We start from the raw sequence: 26647 nt of genomic DNA, 5'->3' as shown, positions 1-26647 counted from the left end.
GTTTTGTATCGCATCCTTTTAGCAATAGCAAGAGCCAGGACCTGGACAGCCCTGGAGGGCAGATGGTGGGAATTGTCCCCCAGCCATCCAGCAGCAGCAACCTCAGAAACACCAGGCACCATCCACACAACCCCATCTTTATAACCTCAAGGCCATAAAAAACAACAACAACAACAACAAAACACTGTGAGAAACCCGGAACTACCCAGATCTCCAGTCTATTCTCTTAACTAGCACGCTTTTGTTGTCTTTTGGCAACGGTAATTTTGGAAGAACAGAATTGCAATTCTTGCGAGCTGCATTATCTGAACAGCTTGTTCTCATTAAGCTACACGCACACTTCACACCTAATCAAAGTGGGCAGATAAAATGAGTGTTCTGTTCAGAGGAAAGGAACTGGATGTCTCCATTACAGAAAAAGCAATAATCAGTTAGGAGAAAAGCAGTCCCAACGAGAGCTAGTTTCTCTGAACTTCAGTTCTCCCTATCCAGAATGGGGATAACAGGAAATCTGCCATTTTCAGAGCTTTCTGAACTAACATATCCAAAAGCAGAAAGGTCTATATTCAGAGTTTGGATGGTACAAGGATGGAAGCAACTGGGGAGCCGGGATCTGTGGTCAGATACTTTATTTTCATGCAGAATGGTCTTGGTGCTTCCCTGACCAAATTCAGAGGTTGAGCCCAGAAATCAGATTTCCATGAACAGGACTGCTTCACATTGCGTGCCATGGCATTTCCTTCTCCAGCGACCTGGAAACCCATTTTCCTGAATCCTGGAGAAATCACCTGGCACTGGAGCACAGAACTAGTTAAGTTTTCAGTAATTATGGGTTTGGTCGATAAAAGTTAGGAATACAAAAACTGGATCTCTGAGTGTCACAGATAAAGGCATGTAAATCTACATTATCCAAGAAAGGAAAAATTCTAGTGTGAATGTTTGGGTCAGACAGGTTAGCAATGTCTATGGGATCTGGATGTGTGCTGTGTCACATTCGTGACAGACAGGAGGAACTCTCAGAGATGGGAAGATGACAGATCCTGATCATTGGGCAATTTTGGAAATCTCCCCATGTGATTTACCAAGAGTTTGCTCTAAGTCTTCTCTGAAGACAAGGGTAAGGTGGTTAAATGTGCAGAAATCCTGAAACCTTATTCCTTCAGATGCTGGAATAAACTGTAGAGTGCTTCAATTGCAGAAGCGATTTTCACCAGAAAAAGAGGGATCTCTGTGGTATTAAATAATTATTTTTTATCCATATTTTTTCTTCTTCACTGTAAAGCCTGCCTGTCTGCAGGACAAGGGCATACCTGTTCAAGTGAATTACAGTGGAGTTGTGTTGTACAAGTGCCTTGTAGATTAGAAAGAACTAAGACACACTGGGCTGTCATCTCATTACTGGAAAAAAAAAAAAAATCTTTTTGGGGAGCTCAAAGCTCAAACCTGGGCCATTAATTGGTCGATTGAACACATTCAGATCACATCTGTCATCAAAATGGGACAACTGTGCCCTCTGCTAGGTGCATGACCTAGTACATTCACATGTTGGCATTTGGGAGGGTATGGACGTGTTCATGCCCCTCCTTGGCTCCAGGTGTATCCAGCAGAGGACGCAGATGGGTAGGTGCTGTAGCCCCAAGACCAAAGTTTTCAAGCACGACCAAAGGGACAACTTCCATCAACTGTGCTCATCAGGACACGGATGAAGGAGCCAACCATCCTTTAGTCACCATTCATCAACAGGGGCAGAATGGGTGAGAGCACCTGGGCAACAACGTGCCAATGGTCACACCTCTTCTGTACTTAAAGGCCAGCAGACTAGCAGAAAAGCCAGCTGAAGAAACAGGAGGGCTTTTTATAGGAAGGATGGGAAATATATATTCTCATTCATTGGCTAGGACAGAAATTAATGGAAATTTGAGCTAGTGGAAGAGCAGAGCAAGAACAGAGCATATTCCCTTGGAGGGACAAGTACAGACCCTTTCCTGAAGGTATTTGAGGTCTCTTTCCATCATCCAAACGTGATTTAGGGTTAATACAAGTAAACTGCAGCACAAGCTCAGCTGGAAAGCCTGGATGACAAATTTGTTTAATCTGATTCCAATCCAGGCAGATCTCCCAGCTCTGCCTTGGTCTGTTTAATCCTGTTAATAAGTACATTACTGTACAGATATTCAGCACCTACACTTCTCATCGCAGCCAGTGTTACTGAAAGACAATCAAACCTGTGATCTACTCTGCTCCCGCAGTAGAGCTCTGAGCCATTTCAAGTGCAGAAGCACACACACACAAAAATTGCATCATTTCAAGAGTGTTTCCTTCTATCCACTCCCCACCCCAGAGGTCCTGCTACTTACTGACATTTCTTTATTTAATCCCTTCCTAAAATAACCTTTTTCCATTGAGAAATTTGGAAGTATTTGGGAGGGGGGAGGAGTTGTTTGCTGTTTTGATGGAAGGAAAGAGAGAAAGAAAATTATTTCCTGGCTGAGATTTATATGTCAAATTTTAGCTTGCAGCCAGACTTTTTTAGCCAAGTTATAAAATCTGAAGATAATTCCAACTCTCCTCCTCAGTAACTTTTATGAAGTAATTCCTGATATGTGCCGAAATAAAAGAAGAGTTTGTGCCATGGAGGCTTTCAATGGAAATGAAGAGACCTATCCCTGCACAAAAGGAAAGGGTAGAAACGTGTCAGCCTAGGCAGAGCTGGTCATCAGAAAGCAGCAGCTCAACCCCAGGTCACTAAAAAGCTGGCGAACACATTGACAAATCTGCACATCTTAAATAATCTGGATGCAAATTGAGAGCAAGGCATAGGTAACACAGGTAGCTTGCACTTGATGGTGGATAAAATGAAGCTGAGCTTTTTTTGAAGCATCAGGATTGTTGGAAACTTGAGAGCAAATACCTTAAAGATGCTCCTGATCTGCTGAGATGCTACAGCTCAACTGTGATCAGCTGGAAGGTGTTTTGATCATGTCTTCCAGCAAAAGGACACAGAAATCCCACATTGAGCCTTCGGCACTATTATATTCTTCCCTTCTGTCACATTTGCCATGACCAGATGATGTTGGGACACTGAGGTGACCAGAATCATGGGTGACCAGTCACCCATGGACTGGCTCAGAAGGAAGAGCAAAGAAGCAGCAGAGATGAGTAACCACATCTTGACTGAGACTCTGAGAAAAGGCTAGGTCTGGTGGGTATGTCCACATTAGCAAGCTGAAGCAATAGGAAAGTATCTGCATGCCGAAGCTGAGATTGCTTTGATTTGGTGTGACTTCTTGACAAACCTGTGATGGCTGCTGTTCCCCCAGGTGTTTCTTGTATCTGTGTGGCTTGGGAAAACTTCAGAAAACAGTAGCCCTTGCAATCATTGCACAGCTTGCAATGCAGCCAGTTGCTCTCCTGCCTCTTGTCCTTCCCAATGGGCTGGGTCCAGCCTCTCAAAACCTCTGAGCTGGGCTGCAGACAGGAGGTGGTGATGAATGTGCAACCGCTCCGAGCCATGCAGCTCTGGGATTGTGTAATCCGATTGTAACACAGAAATAGCAGCTGGCAGCTCCCCAGCGAGCCAACTACTACAGCAGCTTGCTCTGTTTCTCTCCATGAAGTTTCACTTGAGAGCTTGAGTGAAGTGGATGGCTGTCTGGGCTCCAAAATAGCCCACCGTAATTTCCCTCCACTCCACACCCTGCAAATCCTTGTGGTGCTGACATTCACGCTCTCCCAACCTCTCACATTTTTCAAGAACAGTTGAACCAAGTGCTGGGAGAAAGCAAAGCCTGTGAAGCCACCTTGGCTGTGTTTTAATGCCTTCTGGAAAGATCCTAATGCAACACAGACGTTCACAATACATTTGCACTTGTAACTAAGCTCTGGCTATGTTTGAGCTTGGCTGTAACGAGCTCTCCCCCAAATACCACACATGAAATACAGGCAAAGAGACAAGGGGATTGGTTTCAGAGTTACATGTGATGGAAGACTGAAGTCTAGGAGCAAGAATTGAGTAGATACAAGGATTCCCATACTCCTTCCCATTGCTGCTAATGACTGTCCACACCTAAAAACCTGCTTAAATTTGTTTTGATGCTCCATTTCTGAAGCAAGTCCCTTACACACAGCTAAGCCATGATCTTTAGGTACGCCACCATGCTAGAGCTGGGCTGCATTCAATAAAAGCCACAGATGCTCTGAGCTGCTCAAAAAATACCAAGAAATTGAGGTTGCCCCAAACTTCTGCTTTGTGTGAGGACATGGGAAGTAGCAGACCAAAGGTGATGCTCTGCTACAGGTTCAAGGTAAAGAGTCCAAGGCTTGCTAACTTGACCAGGTAGAAATTTGGACAAGGTGACAGAAAGGAGACCAAAAGTAATGCAATAGCATCTAAATAAACTGCTGTTAGTCCAGCAGCCACATCAGCTTCCGTGTGCCTTTTGAAGTCAATTGTATCACTGCTGGCTAGGCGAAAGCTCATGTCTTAGCTCACTAATTCTGAAATTGAGTGAAGACCATCGAAAATGCAGGCCACATCCCTGCGTAAGCCTTTGATCACTGAAGAAATGTTTCCCAGGCATTTCAAAGCTTGGATATTCAAAGGCCTTTTCAGGCAGTTAGAATAAAACTGATGTGTCTGCAACAATAATCAAGAAACAAGAAATTTATAGCTGGCAATCCAACATGAACACGAGTTGATTCAATTACTCATGTTCTGGTTCACCCTTGGGTTTGCAGACAGCCCTTTGCCCCTTTGTTTGGCCAAACCCAAACCCACGGCTACTCCAGACAGTGGTGAAAGAGCCTGTACAGCAATGCTTCACCATTACTGCTTTGTCTTATCAAAGTAGACCGATACTCTAAGCTAACAAAGCCACTTCTGTGAAAAAAATAAAAATAAAAATCTGAAAGTGGCTTCATGTTTCAAACTCATTTATTATTTTACTTTTATATGCATGAGTCACAGCTCACAAGGTCTACACAAAGCCACACATAGGGGAAGAGGAAAAGGGAAAGGTTCCTTAATAAATGAAAATGTAGGTGAGCATCTTCCAGGACCATCTCACCTCGATGTTAAATTGCAAGAAGGGGTTATGCACGGTTGTAACTAAATAACAAATCAGCAGTTCTGAGCTGAGTTTTAAACTGTGGATGAATGGAAATGCAGTTTGCCTGGACTTTAAAAATCCAAGATAAGGAACAATGAAGTTACAGTAATGGCCACGACAAAGCATGTCTGTAGGATCCGCAGCTGGGCACTCCTCAGTCTTCGTCCTGCGTGTGTGTTACGCATTAACCCATGATAGGCATGGCAGAACACAAGTAACGCACACACAGCATCTGTGAGGCCTGCACAAGTCCAGGGGAAAAGGACACAGATGGAAGAAAACCTCTTCTCTGCTCTGACAAATTACAATTAGCTCACTGTTGTGGCTTTTCCACGTCTCTCAGGGCTACGTGGTGTCAAGGGGCACTTTTGCTCTTCATAGTCAGCAGAGTCAAACGCTTCCCAAAGACTACCTCAAAAATCCCTCTCCCAATTTCTATCGGAAGCCTAAAAACAAAACCCTGTAACAGCTGTGTGCAGATGTTCTTCCAGCATCCCTTTCGACAGCTGCTGGACACCTCGGAGCGCGATGCACTACCGCATCCCCAGCCCGTGGTGGGTCAGACCTCAGGCTTCTTCCTGCTCCTTTTTTTAACTTCCCAGCATCAGCTGAGTTGAAGCAGTTTTCTGGATGCTTTCCCACTTCCTTACTACTTAACAAACAGCACTAAGAGCACGGAAAGGCTCAGCGTGCATTTTTAAAGGAACACAGGCTTGACAAGCACTACTTGGCTGTCACGGCTGTGATGGAGATGTATTGGCCTTTGGTTCTGCCCTGTTTTTAAAGCTGCTCTACAGAGTGTTTGACTGCATTCGATGAGGAACTTTAAAAGGCTCCCGTTCTGAAGTGATTTCAGAAGACAGCCTCCATGCAGCAATGCTTTTTCTCACCCTGGCTCTTCAGCTACAGTCGACCTTGGTAAAATGGTGGCTTGGACAATTTCTGACCTTGTTTTCAGGGCTAATTCTTCTTCAGCCCCGTGGTTTGATTTCCTTGTGGATTTCCGTTCCATGGCTGTACAAGGTTCCCCTTGGCCAGGAGGGAGGCAAATCACTAAGGATGGGCTTCAGGGCAAGAATAGTGCATTCTCTATCAGGTGATGCATGGCCCTGAAAACCACATTTTTGTTGGCCAGACTAGAAAATACCTGAGAAATAACATGCTGAAAGATCAGGTCCTGTATGACCCAATGAAAGAAACAAAAACCAGTCCTGTTTAAAACAGATGAGTTTATAAAACTGATCTTCTGATCTGATTTCCTGTATAAAATTGTCCAAAGACATCTCTTGAGCTCAGTGAACGACTTAAGCAAGTGCATATCTTTCCTAGAAAAAAGATCCAATGTTTTTCTCACTGACAGGGAATCCATCACGACCCCTGGCAAACTAAAAGAAAGATTAATGATGTACTTGGGTCTAAAAATGCATTCAAGTTGGGTTACATATGGATGTATTGCTACCAATTTCCACTTACAGATTAAAAACTAATTAAAAAAAAAGATCTAAAGGAACACAAGTCCTGGTTTGATTTCCAAGTCAGGAAATCCTCTCTGTAATTGCAGTCTCCTAGGTAATTCCCGCTCTCCCACCCACACTCCATCCAGGTGTTTAAGGAGGTGCTGCTTTCCTCTCCAGGGAAATGTGGTAGCCTCCAGCAATCGCTAATTAACACCTTGCTGATCCACGAAGCACCAAAGAACACTTGCTTCTCTATCACTGCTGGCTCCGTAACCAGTAATTACATTCTTGTCAGGCTGCCAAGGTCCTCGCACACACCTGCACGCTGCCCGCACAGTCGTTAAGAAGAGATTTATAATAATTAATTGTAACATTCCTATCACAAACCTTCCCACCCACTTCCAGCAGTGGCATGCAAGTCCAACAACAGGCATGTCTGATTTCCCCTGCTTGTTAGCAGAGTTCACAGCACGAGAGTTAAGTCAGTTAAGATTGTCTTCTCTCTGCTTCCTTTGATGCTTTGATTTATTTTTTTCCCCTGACATCTTAATTTACATCCAGGCAAGGAACTGTGCTTTTTTTCTTCTCCTTGCCTGGTTATTTGTTCGCGCCTTCACGACTAGTCTAGACAGCCCTACCACTTACGATTTTCCCAAGGTGGATGCTTTCCAAACTGTACATCTCTCCTCCCACTGAAAGTGAGCCAAGCTTCACAAAACCAAACCTCTTCCCACAGCTCACCATTTCCCTGGCTAGCAGTTGGCTTCCAGAGCTGAAGAGGTGGGAACTGAAGGCCGTGTAAGGCATTCGTCACCTCCAGTACTCTTCCCAGTTACCAGAGGTATCTAATGTTCATGCAGTGTCCCACCAAGCTGCATCCCTCATGTTGATATCCCTTCCCCCTCCTTACTTCATGCTCACCCTTTTAGACTCAAACTGATAAGGTTGACAAGCACAGCTTGGGTGTCTGCTGCATTACTTCTCTTGCTGGTCTCGGTGCTACCCTTCTTTGCAAAAGCAAAAAAGCCCTGTTCAAATTTTCCTTCTCCCTGATTTACTTCTAATCTGTTTTGCATTTTATTCTTTTTTTTTTTTTTCCTTTCCTTCTTTCCACACCATATTCTGTTTTTACTTCCTTCTCAGTTTTCACTTTCTCTCGCAGGTTGCTGGCACCATTGACATCCATCTGCACTTAATCTTTTTTGGGGTTAAGTCTTACACACAAATATTTGCTTTCCCTGTTGGCACTTTCAGCAGTCTAGGCAAAACTTTGAAATTTCCCTGTGGCAATAGCAGTGGGAGGTCCCAGACAGGCAGGAAAGGGGCTTCACTCCCTCATTCTTCATGGCCTTGCATCTCCGAGCATTTGTGGTAGCTGATTCCCATCCAGGATAGGACAGAAACAACATCCTTTGAGGCTCAACCATCAAGAACAGTCTGCAACCTTGGATTCTGTGCTACGAGAGGATACAGGATAGAGAGCTACACAATCGTGAGAGTTTACATGGAGAGTAAATAGGGACTAGGGGTTTAGGGAATAGGGGTTTACATGGAGAGTAAATAGGGACTGACAGCACCTTCCAGCAGGAGAACTGGCTGTGTCAGATGGTATAGTGGGCAGGAGGTTCAAAGCAGGCCGTGGTGATTCTCAAGAGGAGACTGGACAGCTTCATGAAAGATAAATCCACTCCAAGTCACTAAATATACAGAAAGAACTAAATATATAGAAACTAGTTCACACCAGAGACTCCTTGAACTGATAACATGGGAGGCTGGGAGATCATCAGGAGGAATATCTCATTATCTCCTTCACGATCTCTTCTCTAAATACCTGCTTTAGATGTCTGTTGTGTTTCTTCAGGGGGGCAGGTGAAGGTGGACAGTCTTTCATTGCATACGGAAAAAAAATAAACTGTCACAACTGGTTCGTTTCAGCTCTTTCACAGCCAAGCAGTCAGCAAGGAACATTTCAGCACTGAAGCTCACCTCTGCCTGACAATAAGACTTTAGGTACTGATTCTGCACCCTCCAGGTGTCCAATGACATGGCAAACCTGGTTTTCACATCATGATTGCTCTTGATCCACAGAATTTGTGTCCTTCCTTTTTATTTCCATCTTCTTTGACATCAGTGGGAATAAGCATTTTTTACCAATTTTAGGAGGCTGAGCTGTGAACAGTCTCTGGGCATGGATGCTTTGGCCATGGTGGAGACAGGCAACTGGCACAGAGACCATTGTTGTGATCCAGTATAACCAGTCTCCATTTCTTACTGGTTAGATGGGATAACTATAAAAGCACTACAACCCCTTTTAAAATGGGTGGAATCATGCAGGGGAACAAGAATCTGCCGGTGCAAACAATGTTAAAAGACAGAAGGTGAAATCTTGATGGTGTCCCTGGAGAGGTCTGAATGCTAACTGTTGGCTGTTAATTTTTAACTTCCTACAAATTTCCTCTTGGCAGGAGCATTTGAGGAAGATTCTAAGAAGTTTTATTCCCCATTTTGAAAAAAACAACCCGTGAGTGTCATCTTCCACCATGACAAGAACAGCATGGCTGAGGCAGGCTGCATTCGGAGATTTGTCCCAAGGGGTCAAAGTTGCACCAAGTGGATTCGGCTCTTCACAAGCACTGGAGTAATGCCTGTGCTTTCTGACCCAAAACCAAGACCCCACACCCTATATACACCCACAAAGCATGTCTTGAGCCTCTCATTCAGCTTCTCCTGCCTGGGCAGCTCCCTCCCTTGTTTCAGCTAGTTCCCTGCGTGCTAACCCAAAGGTTTTCTTTACACTTTTTCCTATAGTTGATAGAAGTAGACCAAAAAGATACCCTCTTGGGTATGTACAGAAACAAAAACAAGCTAGCCATCAGCTCTTGGAGGCCAAAAAGAGGAATGACACCTTTCTTCTGGCAAGTTTCCCTGCAGCAGGTGCCAGAAAGAAGCTGCCACCAGCTGGGAGATGCAGCGGGGGTGACTGCTTGCACAACCCAACAGCACTTGGGAAAATCCCTCGCAGCTCACTAAAGTCACCCCTTGTTAGCACTGGAGTGAAACCCCTCCCTCTGGCTTCCCAACAAACTCATCTGAAGGACTGCCTGGAGCTGGCTTTGCTTGGCTCATGGATGGTAACTGAGATATCTCAACACTTGTCCCCTTCACACAAACTTTTGAGAGCAATTTTTACAAAGAAAAAAAAAAAAGTTTCATACTCTTATTTTCTGTTGTATTTTCACCCGTAAACATTTGTGTGTGTGGTGCTAGGGAATATGAGTGACTGATTTTTGCGATTTGCTGTTTACAGTTTGCTGATTGCAACTGTGCCTGAACACGTTATCCCAGCAAATCCAAACAGTGATAAACAAGGTCCCAGACACAGCCTTCCATCTCCAAAGGTCCCAGTTGGGTCTCCTGGCAATGAGTCATATGAAAGAGAAGTGGACATGATGAAATTGTTACCAAAAATCCCTTGGTTCATCCACAGCTCCAAACTGCCCTGCTCTTATTAATACTTTTCTTTTTTTTCTTAAGGCTGCAACCGGCAATATTTTATTTTTGAAATTAGTGAAGCATATCACCATTCCCTTGTCATAGCCACACAAATAGATGATTTCATTTCAAACAAAAGAGAAGCAAAAACTTCAGCACTAGGGGTGGGGTGCCAGCTTTTCAGTTGATGAATCTCCATCAATTTCCCAGCCCTGGTTATCTCAGCCTTTAAGCTATTCATTGAGTTTCCCTGACATCCCCTGGGGGAAGACACTTCACTTAGCCGTGCCAATCTGCCCATGATAAGGGTGGTTAAATATTCACCTGATCTCCTGGGAATTTCTGACAGTGTGCCAGGGAGGGGTACTGATAAAAGCTGACCTTTGGTGGACAAAGCACTCAAGAAAGATGCCCAGGGAAACAAAAAATACATGCAAAATGTATGATCAAAGCCCCTTCTACAATATATGCTTGGAGATCAAATAGAAAGAGCCCTAAAATCACTGTTGAAATAATTCAGAGAGCCCCATGTGAAAGGTCGTCTTACATGATGGTTCCAACAGTGTTGCCTGGATTAGAAAGCTTATTCTGAGTGTTTCTTCAGGTTCTGGAGTCTAAGACTTTCTATGGTCAAAGGTATTGTTCCCTTATGATAAAGTATTGATAATATATGCACCCTTTTTTTTTCTTCTCCTAACACCATTTTGATTTTTTTTTTCTTTTTGTAAATAAAGCCCTTTACACCTTTTGCTCCATTTCCTAAATCAGCCTGTAATTGACTGCAAGCATTTAAAAAAAGCAGGGACGGGGGTTTCGGAATTTCAAAACACACGGAATTGCTTTAAAGCAATTTAGAAAATTGGATTCAAATCCACAAAATAAAACTCAACGTCTTACAAGCATTCGGTAATTCTTATCCAAAAGGCTTTATAAGCTAGAAGATAAAGGCTCCAAAATGCATCATAAGCTCTAGGCAAATTTAAGCCACCTGCTCCACACAGCATCACACACAAAAGGAGGACTCTGTGCAGGCTGTGGTGCTTCCTTCAAGATCTGGTCTTTTCCAGGGCACACTGAAGCTAAGCCCAGGACCATTTTATGCTGGAAAAGCACATGGTGAGACAGAGCCATAGTCGTGGTTAGGGTGCTGTGTGGCATAAACGCTGCAGGACCACACCACTCCCTGCCAACTCACATATTATGCTGGGTATGGATTTCCAAGTCACTGAGCCGCTCTAGACAAGAAGACAGGAACACCAAATGCTGACACCGCAAGCACAACCTGGAGAAGGACCAGTCCTGATGTTTGGACCGATCCCCTTAGCCCTGCAGAAATCATTAGGCCTTGATAAATGTTCAAGACCTTGGCTTTGGAAGCACTCAAACCTCTACTTTGTCACCACACTGAGATATGACAGAGGCCACTTCCCTAACTATAGAGGGGGGTCTGGTGGTTCTGGCACCGCAGATCTGGAGCTCAGCATCAGAAATAGCTTTTATCTCTAAGAGAGAGCAACCAAGCCTTTCCTATAATGGTTTTCAGTGGAGCCTTTTCACTTCGGACTCATACAGGTCCCTGCCACGTCTTTCTTGACACAAGATGCTACCTTCGTCAACCTGTCACTTTAATATTGTTTTTTATTTAAAAGGCTAAATAAATCAGGGGAGATATTTCAGCTCAGACACTAAGACACTCCAGTTTAGATAAAGGTAGCTGTTTATAGAGAAGAGCAGTATCTTGGGTTTTCACAGTAGTGGAGATCTAGAGCCCAAACAAGGTGTCTAGTTCCTTCTTGGACTACTTCGTGAGCCAAACACATCATCAGAGGACCACAAATGTCTGCTCAGCTTGTCCTAAAACAGACACCTCTATTTGGGCAGCTAAATTGCTCTGTGTCCTCTTTGATCTGTACTGCCTAGGAATGGGATTTAGCTGCCCACCTTGCGACACCCAGTTCCACCTGAAATATCCATGTGGTCTCCAAGCTGCCAGTGCAGAAGGGGATGTTCAGGTGAGCATAAAATTTCCTGCTGTTCCTGGTCTAGTGCTTGCTCCCTGAGATCTCCCAGGACACCTCAAATGACCACAGGCACCTGCTTCAGGTGACAGAATTGCTCCCATAAAGGTAGGTGTCTCAGTCTTGCCACTCAGGGGTGGAAATGCCAGAGACATCCAGCTGGCCTCATCTCAACCTTCTGGGCTTGAGGGTGGAAAAAAAGAAAAAGGGAAAAAAAAAATAAAAGCTTTTGTTCTTTTAGTGGTTTCCCTTACTTAAGAAAAAGGCATGTTACACTAACTGGAACCACGTTTCTAAGATGTTAAATAGCAGAATACCACATCTGAACATCTTCTTGGTGCTGGTGACCTACTAGAGTAGGCAGAGATGAAACTCTCCATGAAAGCACAAGACAAGTCTGCAATAACCTCTGTTCCGCTCTTGGGGTCCAAAACTGCTCTGAGTTCTCTTTTAGCTAGATAGGGAGCTTGTCTCCTTCCCTTCCCCACTTTGGTTGCTTATGCTGCTGCCTTCAAGGACTGCCTACCTCTTTCCAGGATGGAAAAAAAAAAAAAGGAAAGAAAAGAAAAGAAAAATAAAAAGAAATGGGAAAGGAAAAAGGAAGAAGGAAAGAAGGGAAAGGGAAAGGGAAGGGAAAGGGAAAGGGAAAGGGAAAGGGAAAGGGAAAGGGAAAGGGAAAGGGAAAGGGAAAGGGAAAGGGAAAGGGAAAGGGAAAGGGAAAGGGAAAGGGAAAGGGAAAGGGAAAGGGGAAGGGGAAGGGGAAGGGGAAGGGGAAGGGGAAGGGGAAGGGGAAGGGGAAGGGGAAGGAAAAGGAAAAGGAAAAGGAAAAGGAAAAGGAAAAAAGGAAAACAAATAAAAAAGAAAAAAAAAAAAGAAAAAAAGGAAAAAAAAGAAAAAAAGAAAAAGAAAAGTATCCAGTATCTGTAGGGAAGGGACAAGATACTGTTACTGATGAATACTGAGATCAGTGCTGCAATATGCACATCCCTAGCATGGGTTTAGGACCAACCCTGGACACAACCAATGGTCTGTTAATGTTTAAAGCTACACGTGGGTTTAGGAGCAGGTCAGAGTACACAGTTAGCCCTGGGCAAGCTTGAGATCTCTGCATTTGAAAACATAGGAAATGCTGTAAATACCACAGCAAATGTAATTATCAGAGCATGATAAACACCACTTTGTTAGCAGTGACCACGGGAGGCATCTCCCATTTCAGTTGTTTCTGACAATGAGCAGAAACCAAACCCAAGGCTGATCCTGAAGTCCAGACACGGAACAGGGAGACAAATCCCTCGGGGATGCCTCTTGTTTGGGATTTTGTTTTTAGCCCTGATGTGTGTTTAGCCCCAGGTGCTGCTGCTGTGATGGAAGGAGCCACAGCACATCTTTAACATCTGTAAGGCAGCAACGACCATCCATAAGAAGCGGAATGCACTCCAGCAGCTCCTGAGCTCCACTAACTTGGAAGCACCGGGACATTTCACAGCAGTATTTTAGCTGCTTCTAGACATGGGTCAGATTTAAGAGGGTTTTGTCACTAGATGTGCTTTTGAGCCGTTTTTATGGCAGCAGGAAAGATTTGAGCATAAATTACTATTTCCTGGATACATTTAATCTAAGTTCTGCGTTCTTTGGGGAAAAGACCCAAGAATCACATTTGTTCCCTGTCCTTTGAAACAGAGACTTAAGGAAACACAGGCTCGATTAAGATTTTAAAGGACAAATCATGAAGTGTTCCCTGAACTCAGACAAAACGTGCTGCCAGCCAGTGCCTGAGCCTAAACCACATGAAAGGCAGAACCACAATCACTGATGGCAGCAACATCCCTTCCATGGGTATTCTTAAAACTGTTTCCAATCCACAGACTTTTCTGAACATCTGCTATCATGTCCAGCTCTAGCTGTCTGCAGGGCTCGGGGAATTTGCAAGTGATTGCTAAAATTTTGCCTCCAGATTGTCTTTGAGAATCTGGTAGATGGAGGGGGGCTGTGGGTGCTGCTACCTCCTGGGGCTGTTCTTCCAAGGGGACAAGACTCTGCTGTCACCCCAGTGGGAATGGGAAGTGGACAGGGACAGAGCACACTGAAACCTTATATAGTCCCTCCCAGAGCCATGCCCCATGCAATAAATCTTCCTGCAGACACAAGCAGCAAAAGGAGAGACTCTTCTTCCAAGCAACTGCCCCACTCCCAGCTTGAACCAAACCTCATAAATGATGGAGATCTCACCACATCAGTTGGTTATACATTTCAGTGGATTATGTCCTCACTTTCTTTATTTTTTTTCAATATTTTCTCTCATTTACACCTGTTATTTTTTCTTTGTCTCTGCTTAGAGCTACCTCTCCAGCAAAGGTAAATGCACACCAAAAATAAGTTGCTTGCTTCCTTCCCACAGATAAACCATGTACACGGAGATTCCCACATTAAGGTGTCATTTGTTGACCAGGAATAAACTCTCAGCACCTCTCATCCACCCTTCTGAGACCTCAGAGCATGGACTGGTGTCCAGCAGAGCTCTCCCACAGGTGCTATCACTAAGTCCCCTCCTCATCATGTCTCCACCTCCACACCCCAAAATGATGCTTTTAGGTGGAAAAGAGCTTTCCTGCTGCACAACAAAACAGATTTTCAGTGGATGTGGCTGTTATGTTCATGCTTCAGAAACTGAAACAGGATGTTTTCCTCATGCAATGGAAATGGGGACTTACAGCATTTGAATTTCTATTCGTATCCTTGGCCAGCATCAGTACAAGCTGTTCCTCCACTCTGACTTTTCTTGCTTTCTCTCCCCAGCTACCATCCAGTTGTGCAACTAGCTGAATTTTTTCCACAATAAAAAAAAAAATATAATCAAAAACATCCAGGAGAACATAATTGTGTTCAGACCCTGTGCAAAGGCTCTGGAAAGACCAAAAGCAAGCCAAACAAGTGAACATGCTCCAAAACAGACTTACATTGAAGATGAATGGAGGTGACAAACTCATTGCGTTTTGAGGCAATGAAAAGGATGTGTCACCATCCACCTGAAGAAGTCAGGCTTCGTTCCAGCCACGTGCTTTGGTTTGAGTAAGAATTAGACGAATAAGTTAAAAGATAGAAAAATATTCAGACTGCTGTTTCTAATCTTACTGGGGATAAATCCTGTGTCAAAGAGAATTGACTCCACTGGACTAGGATACACAGCCTATCATACCTGCCTTGATTTTACAAATCCACAGAATGGGAATGGTTCTCCCTCCACACTTCCACAGGAAATGAAGATGAGTCTATTTGAGGATGAAATTATTTACATACTAGCTTACATCTTTGTCTTACATCTTTTCTCATCTTGAAACACCCCATTGATTTCTGCAGGAAACACAGAAATACTGCAGAACAAGTCCATTAAAGGCTTTCAGATCTCAGGAAATATATTTTTTTGCTTTCTTGCTTTTAAGTTTCTTGGGCAGAAATTCAGACGTGGCTTTCTAGCTGTATTATTTCCCTTTCACATTACACAATGTCATGGAAACTTGCTTCTCCTTGAATGTGTTTTTTTCCTACTGGCATTCATTTTACAGATAACTGGACTGAAGTTGTAATAGTATCCTTCCAAAAAATAACTCTTTAATTGGGGCAGCAAAAGGAGGCATCCCCTGTGCCAGCTGCCAGAGGCACCTGCAACAATTTGGGCAGTTACTAGCTGCAATCGGCCACACCAAAACCCTCCCAGTCCCCCCCAAAACAGCCGTTCTGCTTTGTCACTTTGCATTAGCTATGTGTTTCCAGGCTGACATCAAAGCCAAACCTGCAACCACGTGGCTGCTCCTGCCCGAGCGCCACGGGGCAAGGATGCTTCTGGGGAATTTGGAAAGGCACTTGGCTGGTAGAGGCAGGACAGGCTTTAGAAAGCTCCGTCTGCAGCTTCCATTAGGGACTCGAGCTACCGTTGCCTCAGAGCCAACTTGGCTTGCCCTTCATGAAAATAAACATCAAAATGCATGAGCTGGGAGAAAATATGTCCCCATTTGAAAGACTTCATCTCCCTTCAAGGCACAATGGCTGATCCGGTTACAGGCAGTATCACAGGTGTCCCATCTGCCAGCTGCCAGCTGGATTTTCGCAGTTGTTGATTTTAGTAAACATTTTCTCCATCTCACAGGTGCATCAGGAGAGACAGAAGAGGAAAGAAAAGACTTCTGCCTGCGTTCACGTTTGACTGTGTCCAGCAGCTAACTAAAGTCCAGCCTTGCCCACAGCCAGACCACTGTGTGCACCATGGACAGACCCTGGCCCAGAACTGCTGATCCTGGACCCCATGAATCATCCTTCCCAACTACTGAACTACACAAAGCATGGCATACACAAGAACATTTAATGTGTCTACAGACTCACAGATTTACAGAGGGTCTTGGTGGCTCCCATAATTGGGCTGACTATTCTCAGGCTAACTTGGTGCTGTCACTCTCTGTGGTTGAAAAATCATGGGACAAGAATGAATTATAAGTACAACTGGCTCAAAGAGGACAAAAACAAATAAGAAAGAAAGAAAAAAATAATAAAAAATGATCTGCTTCTTTGGGTCATAGATTCTGTTTTGCTTTGGGTTCACAGGATAATACACCCACCCTACAGGAACACAGGCTTCAACCCTCCTCCTTGGCAGCCAGGGATATCCCGGGCATCACCTTGCCTACAGGAACCTGTGTTGAGGAAGGTGATTTGGACATGGACAGAAGCACTTTCAAGCACGTGTTACCCCACGTCTCTTCAGGTCCCACCTCCAGTAACTGCCCAAGGCCCCACCAGCTGCCTCCCCTCACCCACCAGTGCTTTCAGCCTTCCCAGTCCATCTGCAGTGGGGTACAGACGTTCCCCTTCCCCTGCTGAAGGGGCTGTGAGCAGGAGGACCAAAAAGCAGAGGAATTACTCAAATGTTCACACATGGGGAAGGAGAGAAAGGTCCAAAGTCAGCCTTGGTCTCCTCATATCTTCTTGTCACTGCTTATGTCATGCCAGTGTCATCTCCAGAGATTATGGGGGGAGATTTCCATGTCTCACTACAGTGCTGCTGTTGCATGCAAGGTGGGAAGTAAAAAGGGTTCCCTCCAGACAGGGCAGCAATTTGGGTGGGGATTGCTTCTTGTGTCATTGTAAAAGTGGCTCCAAATACAGCTGGGATTCGTAGAAAAATAAAGTGTGTTTCTTCTAATATCTCTTCCCCTTTCCTCCCCTCCTCTCCTCTTCTTTCTTCTTCCAGGTGAGCAAAGCATTTGCAGCAGATGTGTTTCATTATGCAAATTTTAATAACGTATTCAGCAAGGCTACAGTAAAGCAAATAGTACCTTTGCACAAAGTTTCTGCCTCACCTACAAATGCCAAGCAGTGCTGAAGGCCTCCTGAACAAACTGCTTCTTCCCCACCATTACATGTGGGTGCTTATGGGGTAGTTTCAAATTTCCCACTGCCCTCCCCAGAAGGAGGTATCTCTCAGCCCAGCCTCTCCCAAACTTTTTGGTAGTGCAGAGGGAATGTGACCAGCTCAACAAATGTCCTGCCTCTCCTGGATGCCCTGAGACCGCAGCAGTGACATCCTGCCTGTGCCACATGCAATGGAGCTGGCCCCATCCAGGCTGCTGCATCTTTCTTACACCATGGGAAACACATTGTGTCTACCCTTGGCTGAGAGACCACTTGGTCAAGGGCTTGAAATAAAATAAATTTAAAAATGTCTTTGTCCAGTGGAGCAAACACTGTGGAAGGATTCGTGGTCAGCACCACCACCACAGGGCCTTCAACCACCTCTGGGCTGGGAGCCCCAGGGGTACAGCACTGTGGGGGCAAGGCTCCCCACAACCTTGGCTGCAGAAGGCAGGAGGGACACTGGGGTCCCTCTGACCCCGTGTTTGTGTCCCTTGGTGTGCAGAGCTCAGCCCCACCACCTACAGCCACCTCCACGGCCACCAGCAGTCTCCCACCCTGAAGGAGAAGGACCAGGCTGAGACCCAAAATGTCACACTGCGCTCAGGGCTCGAGGCCTGCTCACGTACAGCAGCAGATAGCCTCATGCCATGAAATCCAGAGTGATTTCATGCATTTGGCAGACAGAATTTCTTGAAAGCGTGGCTCTAGATAATTAAAAGCAGCCTGGAGCCATGTGGGTGTCTGCTCATCACCAGCTCCTGGAAGAATTGCCTTTGGAGGCACATGCACGCACATATCCATGGCTGCCCAGGCGTCTCCTTGCCCCACAGGTTGGAAACAAGATATTTGTCTGGGTATCACACACTTTGAGGTGCATACATGTAGGTCAGAGAGAGCTGTGCTCTGGAGTAACCCGCACCTGCTGATAGGAGCAAGTTGGTCCAGACTCCTCCGCCAGGAGCTGGGACACCGATGTGGGACTCTCCTCGCCTTGTCCTGAACCCATGTTGGTGCAAAGTCGGGGCCTCCCCTCAGCAGCTCCCAGTCGGTCACAGAAAGAGTTCAAGGGTGGGGAAAAGCTCCCTTTTCAGCCCCAGATTGGTTACAACTGATATCAAATTCAAAGCTTTTACACGCTACATAAGGTCAACCCTCTTGTGTTGTATGACGGCAAGCAGCCAAGCTGCCTCCTGACAAAGAAATAAGGTGCCTCTATAAGGCAACCTAATAATAGAGACATTTCCCCATTTCCCTCCTCGGAAGCATTCAGAACACTTTCTAGCTGCTATAAATATATATACTTGTATATATATATATATATACACATATAAAGACCATATGGACCATATGCAATGGAAACATCCCATGGATAAGACCATTTCGTACTCCTCCGTGATCTTTTATCCTCTATTTTCTCAGCCTGTGTGGTTGTGAGAAGACAGAAAACTGATAGGAAGCTGCCAATCACACCCCTAAAAATCCTCTACCACAGGATGGGTGGGAAGTTTTGGAAATGAGTCAATGCCATTTCCATGCTGAAAGGCTCTCGGGGATGTTACACAAATATATCAACTGTCTCGTGGTCTCCCTTCATCCCATACACTTGTCAGCAGTTCTCCATCTCATCTAATACTGCTCACAAATATTCAAATCAAACACAGATTGTAGGAATGGGGTACACTCGGGGTGGGTTACTGGGAGGAAAACAAAGACACTGTAAATCATTAATAAAATAACCCAGAAGCGATGTGCATTTTCTATCATGCTATTAGGCTGATGGAGAAAGAAAAAAAAAAAAATCAAACCTCTATTTATTGGACCCTATTTTTATTAACTTTGAGGTCATTTTGCCCTGCCTTTGCCACGTTGGAGTGTTTTAAAGTGAGAATGCTTTCTGTTTCCCAGTCCTTAGGGCCAGGGAAGGGAGGATCCCTTGTGCAGCTCATGCCACAAGCAAACACAGAAGACCAGTAAGTGGGAGTTAAAGAAAACTGCCTCAAGCAAGCCAGGCTTCAGTAGCTGTCCAGGTTCAGTATGCTGCACACCATGCTCAAGGGCACGACAAGAGGCTGCCCATGACCTGCCCTTTCCCTGGATGCTTCAGGGTAACTGCAAGTGAAAACTGTTAGTTATCAGCTAGTTTTTCTAGTGCCCATGCTTTGCACGATTCCTGTAGAGGGGTCACCTTTAGCACTCCCTATGTTCATCTCAGCCACAGCAGGAAGAGCCCTGGTCCCTGCACCCAACTCTGGCAGAGAGTAGCTCTCCAGCAGGCACCTGTCCACAATTTCTAGCCATGATATCATTTAATTACGGCTCAGACTCAAAATCAGAGAAATCAGAAAAATTATGGAGACTTCCCCAGCTTTTCCTCTTCTTTTCCTCTCTCTGGGGGTAGCAGCAGCCCCATGCCAGAAAGGGATCAAGACAGGTCCCGATGGCAAATATTATGTAAATCCTCCTCCGGTAGCCCAAAGAGCTTTTGTGGAAGCTGCTGTTTTTCCATGCCCTCATGGTCTTATGAAGTGTCTCTGAATGTAAGCCATGACCATCCGCCCAGCTGAGATCATTAAGGCAAGAAACAGGCTGCAAATTCACTGCTGCCCAGGGATGGGGTCAGGGAGTGATCCGACCCAGTGGCTCCCAGTGTGTGCACATGGTCTTTGCTAAAATACAGATAGCTCTGAAACTATTTCCTCTGCTTCCGCAGGGGAAGAATGCCATTTAATTTAGTTTTCGCTTTGCATAATAATGGGAAGGCCAATTATGCAATTATATCGCTTTTCTTATCTGGTTCTCTTTTTAGCTGCTCCAAAGCCTTGCAGGTGTTGTAATCAGGTCATCGGGTGCTTGTTACAGCAGCCAAAATGCCACCGGAGAGGAAGACCCGAAGATGCTATGCAGATATTTGTAGACTGCCTGCTAACGAGCTAATTACCTTGCTTTTTATTAGGGTCGCTGACTATTCTCCTAAAAGCCTTATTATTACCCAGACAAATCTCTGAAGGTCTCCCAGAATGTGAGAATGGGGTAATTCAACTGAAGTAGCAGCATGACCTTGGATCTGATGCTTGAGAGGGGGAGAGGCAACACATGGAGAGACTTAATAAAAGATAAAATCTTCCCCTGCAACCTCAGCAAGTTTAATGGAAGTTACTGGGCTCCTCATGGAAGTTATGGGGCTCCTCAGCTTTCATGGGCTTTATCACCAGTGCCAGTGCTCTCAGTAGCTCATGGTCAGTTTGACATCCTGCTGTTAATTCCCTTGTGATGGACATGGGGTCATCTTGCAGCTCTTGGTGCCCTGCAAAAAAGCACTGCATGGCCTCAGGCTGTGAGCATCTCTGCAGCTTTGCCCAGCGAGCTCCATACGATCTTAAATGGAGACCAACAGACTGTGCCTCCCTACCAGCTTGTTGACAAAACCAGGAGATGAAATTCCTTTGAATAACAAATAGTTTGACACATACACAAGGGCGTTTGACAGCTCCATAAGCCAAACCTCAAGTCACTGCGGTGTAATCCCTCCTGTGCAGACAAAGCAGCAAGGTCTCATTCAAGAGACTGCACAACCCTGCAACAGGCCAAGTCAGGAGTAAAGGAAAAAGGCCCCTGGGCACTTTTCAGAGCCTGAAGGGAGATGGAGGTTGTGCCTTGGCCAGCACAGGGCAGCCTGGCATGGCCATTGAGGAGGCTGCCAAACCTTGCAAACTCTTTGATGTATCTGCAGGTCCTCCCTCAGGGCACCGATGTGAGGCTTGGGTACAAACAGGGAGCTTTTAAGAATTTTAATCAGGTTTTTATTACTCCTTAATTGGTCCTTTCTTTAATAAAAGCACCTTATTAAAGGAAACTGCTGCGACTGCAGAATTCCTTTTATAGGCAAATATTGCAGCTCTCCAAGGGGAGGGACGGTGGGAAAAACTGACCGAAACCATAACTCCAAGGGGAAAAAGGGGAGTTCCTATGCCGTTATCTCCACCAACATCAGCTCTTCAGCTTTAAACAGAAGGGAGAGAAGTGGCAGTGACTTGTTACAGCCCCAAGCCCAGAGCTGTGATGGGAACTTGGGGCTTTGGCAGCAACCTAGCAGCAAACCTAAGTGAAGCAGGAGGTCTGCAAACATCACTAAGGGGCTGTGAGAAAAGTCAGAGCAGGGCCCTGTTAATTACAAACCTGGAAGCCAACACGCAAGTGCCTAAAGAAAGGACAGCTTGAGCTACTGTTGCTCTCCAGAGTGGCCAGAACAGGCACCTGAGTGAATTTACGAGACTGTGGGGTTATTGGAAAGCCGTGGAAAGCAGCTTCTGGCCCTCAGCCCAGATTGCAAGGGGCTTAAAAACGCAGCTGGAATCAGCTTCCAGCAGCAGTAGCAGCCCGGGAGGAGGAATGTGTTATCCCCAACAAGACGCGCCTGGGCTCTGGCCTGCTTTTCCCACGTGCCCAGGGGCTTTCTGAAAATTAAAAGGTCTTCCCGTGCTCTGCATCTCTTTACTGTGTCAGTGCACCAAGGGTTTCCCACACATCTATTTGCTCTCTTTTCCATCATCTTCCCCAAGCTTCAGGCACAGCAGCCGGAAGGAGGAGAGGAGCCATCGGTGTTCCCCTCATTTCACCCCATGGGACAGCCGCAGTGAGGCTGGCTGCATGCAAGGAGCACAGGAAAAAAAAAAAAAAAATAAAAATAAAAGTCTTTTGGAGTACAGGATCCAGCTGGAAGCAGATTTCATCACTTCCAAACCTGCTAGGGCCAGGCTGCTTTTTGACAGATTGCTTTTGAAGATGTCCCAGGACTCAAAGGCAGGACCTTAGCTACTAGCTCCTAAACCAGACCTTCACCTTCTGGTCTGAGGATCTCAGCATCTCCATCTCTTCCTTCTGTCTTCACAAAACATTCATGAATTATTTTTACCAGACATCTATGTCAAAAGACAGCTAGCAAGACCCCTGCCAGCTCACTACTGAATGTGCTTCATCATCTGTGTAAGATCTGCACCACTTGACACCATCACAGAGCCCCTTTGGTTTCCCAAAGTCCCCTAAAAGCCCATTTTTCAAAAAGCTCCAATAAATAATTCTCCAAATCATGTTCACAGAGCACATTTGGAGATGGAAACTGTTCGCACCATGGTGGGATGCAAACAGCTGAAGCAAGCAGATGCAGGAAAGTCACCATTAGATGTGACATAGCAAAATGAGGAGCAAAACCCTAACCAGAGCTGCACGCTGGATGCAGGTTCCTGCATTGGGAAGATGTGGGGAGCACTCACAAGAAGGGCAAGCAAATTCCTAATGCAATTCTTATCCATCTCCCAAAATGGGAGCACAGATGCTCGGGCTGAATGGGAGCACAGTCAGCCTGAACTATTTTTAACTGGTGCAGAGGAAGCATTTACTTTTCATTGCTGAAGGAAGCAGTGGGGAGACAAAGCAGCCAGCAGTAGGGCTGAATTTATTCCCTTGACGGGTGTGTGCCAAAGTATTTAAAGCCCCCAGCCCCAGCTGTAATTCCCCCTTAATCTGCTCACAGCTGTGCAGGGTCATGTAGCACAGCAGCTGAAAGGCACTTTTGGTTCGTGCTCTCTGGGTTGCTCCAGCCTGCCCTGGGGGATTCTGCCTTGTAGTTTCCCTTCCAGGTAACAGGTGAGATGTACTGTTGGCATGAATAAGCACCAACCCACAGGTTCCCCTACATTTAGCTTAAAATGTATACTTGAGCATCACCATTCCCCCTTTTTTCCCAAAAATATCAATGATGGGAAAACTGGTGCTCGCAGGGCATCCCACAGACTGGGGTCATGCCCATTGTGCTGCTGGCCAGGTGGAAAAACAACAGCTCAAACTTTGCACATGGGTGGCCGGGCAGCTCGTGGGGGAAAAGGCTGGGTTTGCTGCTCAGCTCCCTCCCAAACGAGCCACCAGAGCTTCTGCTGCCGCACGTAAATATTGTGCCTTGCAGGGATCCACAGGAAACACGAGTGATGACGCATGTCCCATCCATCCTGACCTAAAGAGGTGCTTAAAATGTTCTCAGCTACCAGTGGAAACCCCCCAGCTGCATAAAACAAAGTCTGGCACTAACACATAGAGGTCTCCAAGTTCCACTTTTGGAAGCGTGGATGCACATCCAGAACATGCACACCCGTAACTGCAGGCTGCTCCCTGCTGCCAAGGAAGTGTTTAGTAAAAGGCTGCCTTTCTTACAAACACTGCAGCCCCATAAAGCTCAGAAACCACTGGCAATGGGCACTAGTGGACTTCCTATGCTAAAAATGTACTTAAGGGAGGAGTGCCTAGAGGGTGAATTACTTGTGGTGTTCTCCCTTGGGAGGAGAAAGAGGCACTTCATTCAGCCTGCTCTGAGGCAGGTGCTGGCACGGCTCAGTTAAACCATGCCCTCAAGAGGCTTTTGTGTTACTCCAGCAGCTACGAAGGGAGCTTTGGGCACTTAGTCCAGAAGCAGATCTTTATGCTGCTGTGTGGAGTCAGGCAAGAATAATTCCCAAAGTCTGCCACGGCCCAGACAAGGGCACAGCTCTTGCTACCTGAGATGAGCACAGGAGCAAAAAACCCAAGCTCTATTCCCAAACGTTTCCACTTGAAGTTAAAGTATGGGGGCTGCAAACAGCAAAACCTGGTCAAGGTAGGACAGGAGAACAGGCAGGGCTGGTTCCCAACCTGTTGCTCATGGACAGGTTGATACCAAGCTTTGCTCAGGTCCACGGGAAGTTTAAGAGCTGACACAGAAACCAGAACATCTCCTCAGCGGTGTGTAATTTTACCAGTGATCCTGCTAATGGGCTAGAATAAGAATTATCAGGTCACAGAATGGCTTGGGTTGGAAGAGACCTTGATGATCACCCAGTCCCAACCCCCTGCCATGGGCAGGGACACTTCTCACCAGACCAGGTTGCCCAAAGCAAGTACATATACACACATACGTTTACAAATGATATGAGAAAGCCTGTGCCCACTTAGAAAACTGAAGAAGTAAATCCCTTACCCGGTTGTCCTCTTGAATCTCCCAGTCACTGGAGAAGCTCAGGGCATGCTGCGCCTGCGAGCAGTTGGAGAACTGGAAAAGGCTGGCAAACATCCTGCGGTTCTCCTGCGTGTCCGGGAAAATCGCCTCCTGGAAGTTCACGCCGTGCGGCAGGAGGATGTAATTCTCATCCATGCTGCAACACAAACCAGGCGGGCAGCCCACCGTGAGGCTGGATTTTGCTTTCTCTCCTGCCGAAGTCACCCTCCTGGCTGAACAAGTGCCACCAGAAGTTGCACGGACAGGCTTTTAGCCAACGCGGGGCTCTCAGCTGCCAACTTCCACCCCGGGGCATTTGGCCAGACAGCAGCAGCAAGGACCTAGCACTGATATCTGCTGCTTTGTGATAAAAACAAACCCCCAAATCTACACGGCACGTCTGTATTTTGGCCTTGGGTTCCTCCTGAATATGCATTGCCTTGCCCTTGATCCCCGGGTTTAAGGACTCCTTCAAGCAGTCAATAAATAACTGGTGCAAAACGTGCTTAGAGACACTGCCTCCGAGCGAGCACTGGACAGCATCAGAATGTGTTTTGCTACACACCCAGTGTAAGAATATACCCAGGATTTCGAAACAAGCCACTAAGTAATATTTCGCAAATGCTGCTGGATTGAAAGGTCACGGTGGAGCCTTGTTCCCACATCCCGGTTTATTTTTCTTCTTCTTTCGAGCAGCCCGGAGTTGGGATTTGGCCGGGGTTGGGGAGAGCCGGGAGAAAGGCTCCGGGTGCGTTATTTGGGGATCGCTCCCAAACCCCGGAGCCAAACTTTGCGGGACAGGCAGCTGGCCCGGCTCCAGCGCCGGAGAGCAGCCCTGCCCATAAAAAAAAATAATAATAATAAATAAAAACCCGAGGGCAGCGGCTCAGCCTGCATCAGGAGCGCATCGCTGGGCTCTTCTGGTCGGGGTCGGTTTTGGGGCTGAAGGATGAGATGCTGCGACCCCCCCCCCTCCACCGTCCTGGTCCTGGAGCATCCCCTACAGCAGCGAGACCCCCCCAGGCCCCCCAACCTCGGCACTCACCGGAGGAAGAAGAAGTAGGAGTAGCCCTGCAGGACGGTGTGCGAGTGGCAGGAGAAGTACCCGAGGCCGGTGAGGTTGAGCCGGGAGCCAGCGGGCACCTCCAGCATGCTGCCCCAAGCCTGGTCGCACAGCAGCTCGATTTCGGCCGAATAAAAAAGCCCCCCCGGGCCGTGCTGGCCACCGGCTGAGGCGGGGGGGTCCCTTTGCCAGGGGAGGTAATTGTAAGCCCCGTAGGGATCGGGATGGAGAGCCAGCACCCGGGCGTAGACGATGATCGCCGCCAGCTCGGCTCGGCAGCCCTCGCTCAGGGGTCGCCACTCGGCCGGCAGCTGGCAGCCCCCCCCGGCCCCTGCTCGCCCCCCCAGCCCCAGCGCCAGCCCCAGCAGCAGCAGAGGAGGCAGCGGGGGTGGCATCGCTGGGGAGGGGGGGGGGGACACAGTGCAGGTATGGGGGGTAAAGGAGGGGTGAGGAGGTGGGGGGGGAAAGTGGGGAAAGAGGGGAAAGAGGGGGTGTTATTTGGGGGGAGGGGGGAAGGTGGAAGGCAAAAGGATCCTAATCTGGGGGGGGAAAGGGTTAGGGGGGAAGGAAATGGAAAGGGGGGGGAGAAGTGGGAAAGGTGGCACCCAAAAAGATCCTGGGGGGGGGAAAGGTGGAGAAGGGCTGGGGGGAGAAGGAAGCGAGGGGGGGGAAGAGGAGTGGGGAAGGTGGCACCCGAAAAGACCCTAAGGGAAGGAGGGGAAGGTGGAGAAGGGCTGGGGAGGGGGGGAAGCGGCAGGGAGGGGAGAGGAAGGTGGGGAAGGTGGCACCCAAAAAAAAAAGACCCAAAGTGGTGGGGAGAGGCAAGGGGGGGAGCGAAAGGGTAAAGATGCGAAGGGGAGAGGGGGGAAGAGGGTTTAGGGTGCGGAGGGGCCGAGGGGAGAGGAGCGGAGATGCGGAGGGGAGGGATGGGAACGGGCGGAGATGCGGAGGGGCAGGGATGCGAAGGGGAGGGATGTAAATGAGAGAGGTGCCGAGGGGGAGCTGGAGAGGGAGGGATGAGAAGGGGAGGGATGCAGAGGCAAAGAGGGATGCGGAGGGACGAGGTGGCCGAGGACAGAGGC

General features: G+C 46.9%; 1 protein-coding gene across 1 annotated transcript in view; it reads right to left on the bottom strand.

Moving 5' to 3' along the window:
• Positions 1-26438, bottom strand: part of CCDC3 (coiled-coil domain containing 3) — a 40309-nt gene extending 13871 nt beyond the window's left edge. The window contains exons 1-2 of the mRNA XM_082751548.1: positions 25548-26438; positions 24485-24659 (exon numbers count right to left, since the gene is read on the bottom strand). Of these exons, the coding sequence (XP_082607674.1) occupies positions 24485-24659; positions 25548-25960 (588 nt within the window). The 5' untranslated portion in view covers positions 25961-26438. The remainder of the gene's footprint in view (positions 1-24484; positions 24660-25547) is intronic.
• Positions 26439-26647: the final 209 nt, after the last annotated feature.

This window comes from Aythya marila (genome assembly GCF_965140915.1).
Source record: "Aythya marila genome assembly, chromosome: 1".
NCBI lineage: Eukaryota > Metazoa > Chordata > Aves > Anseriformes > Anatidae > Aythya > Aythya marila.
Note: the sequence above shows the minus strand (reverse complement) of the source record. Positions and strands in the feature narration are given on the sequence as shown.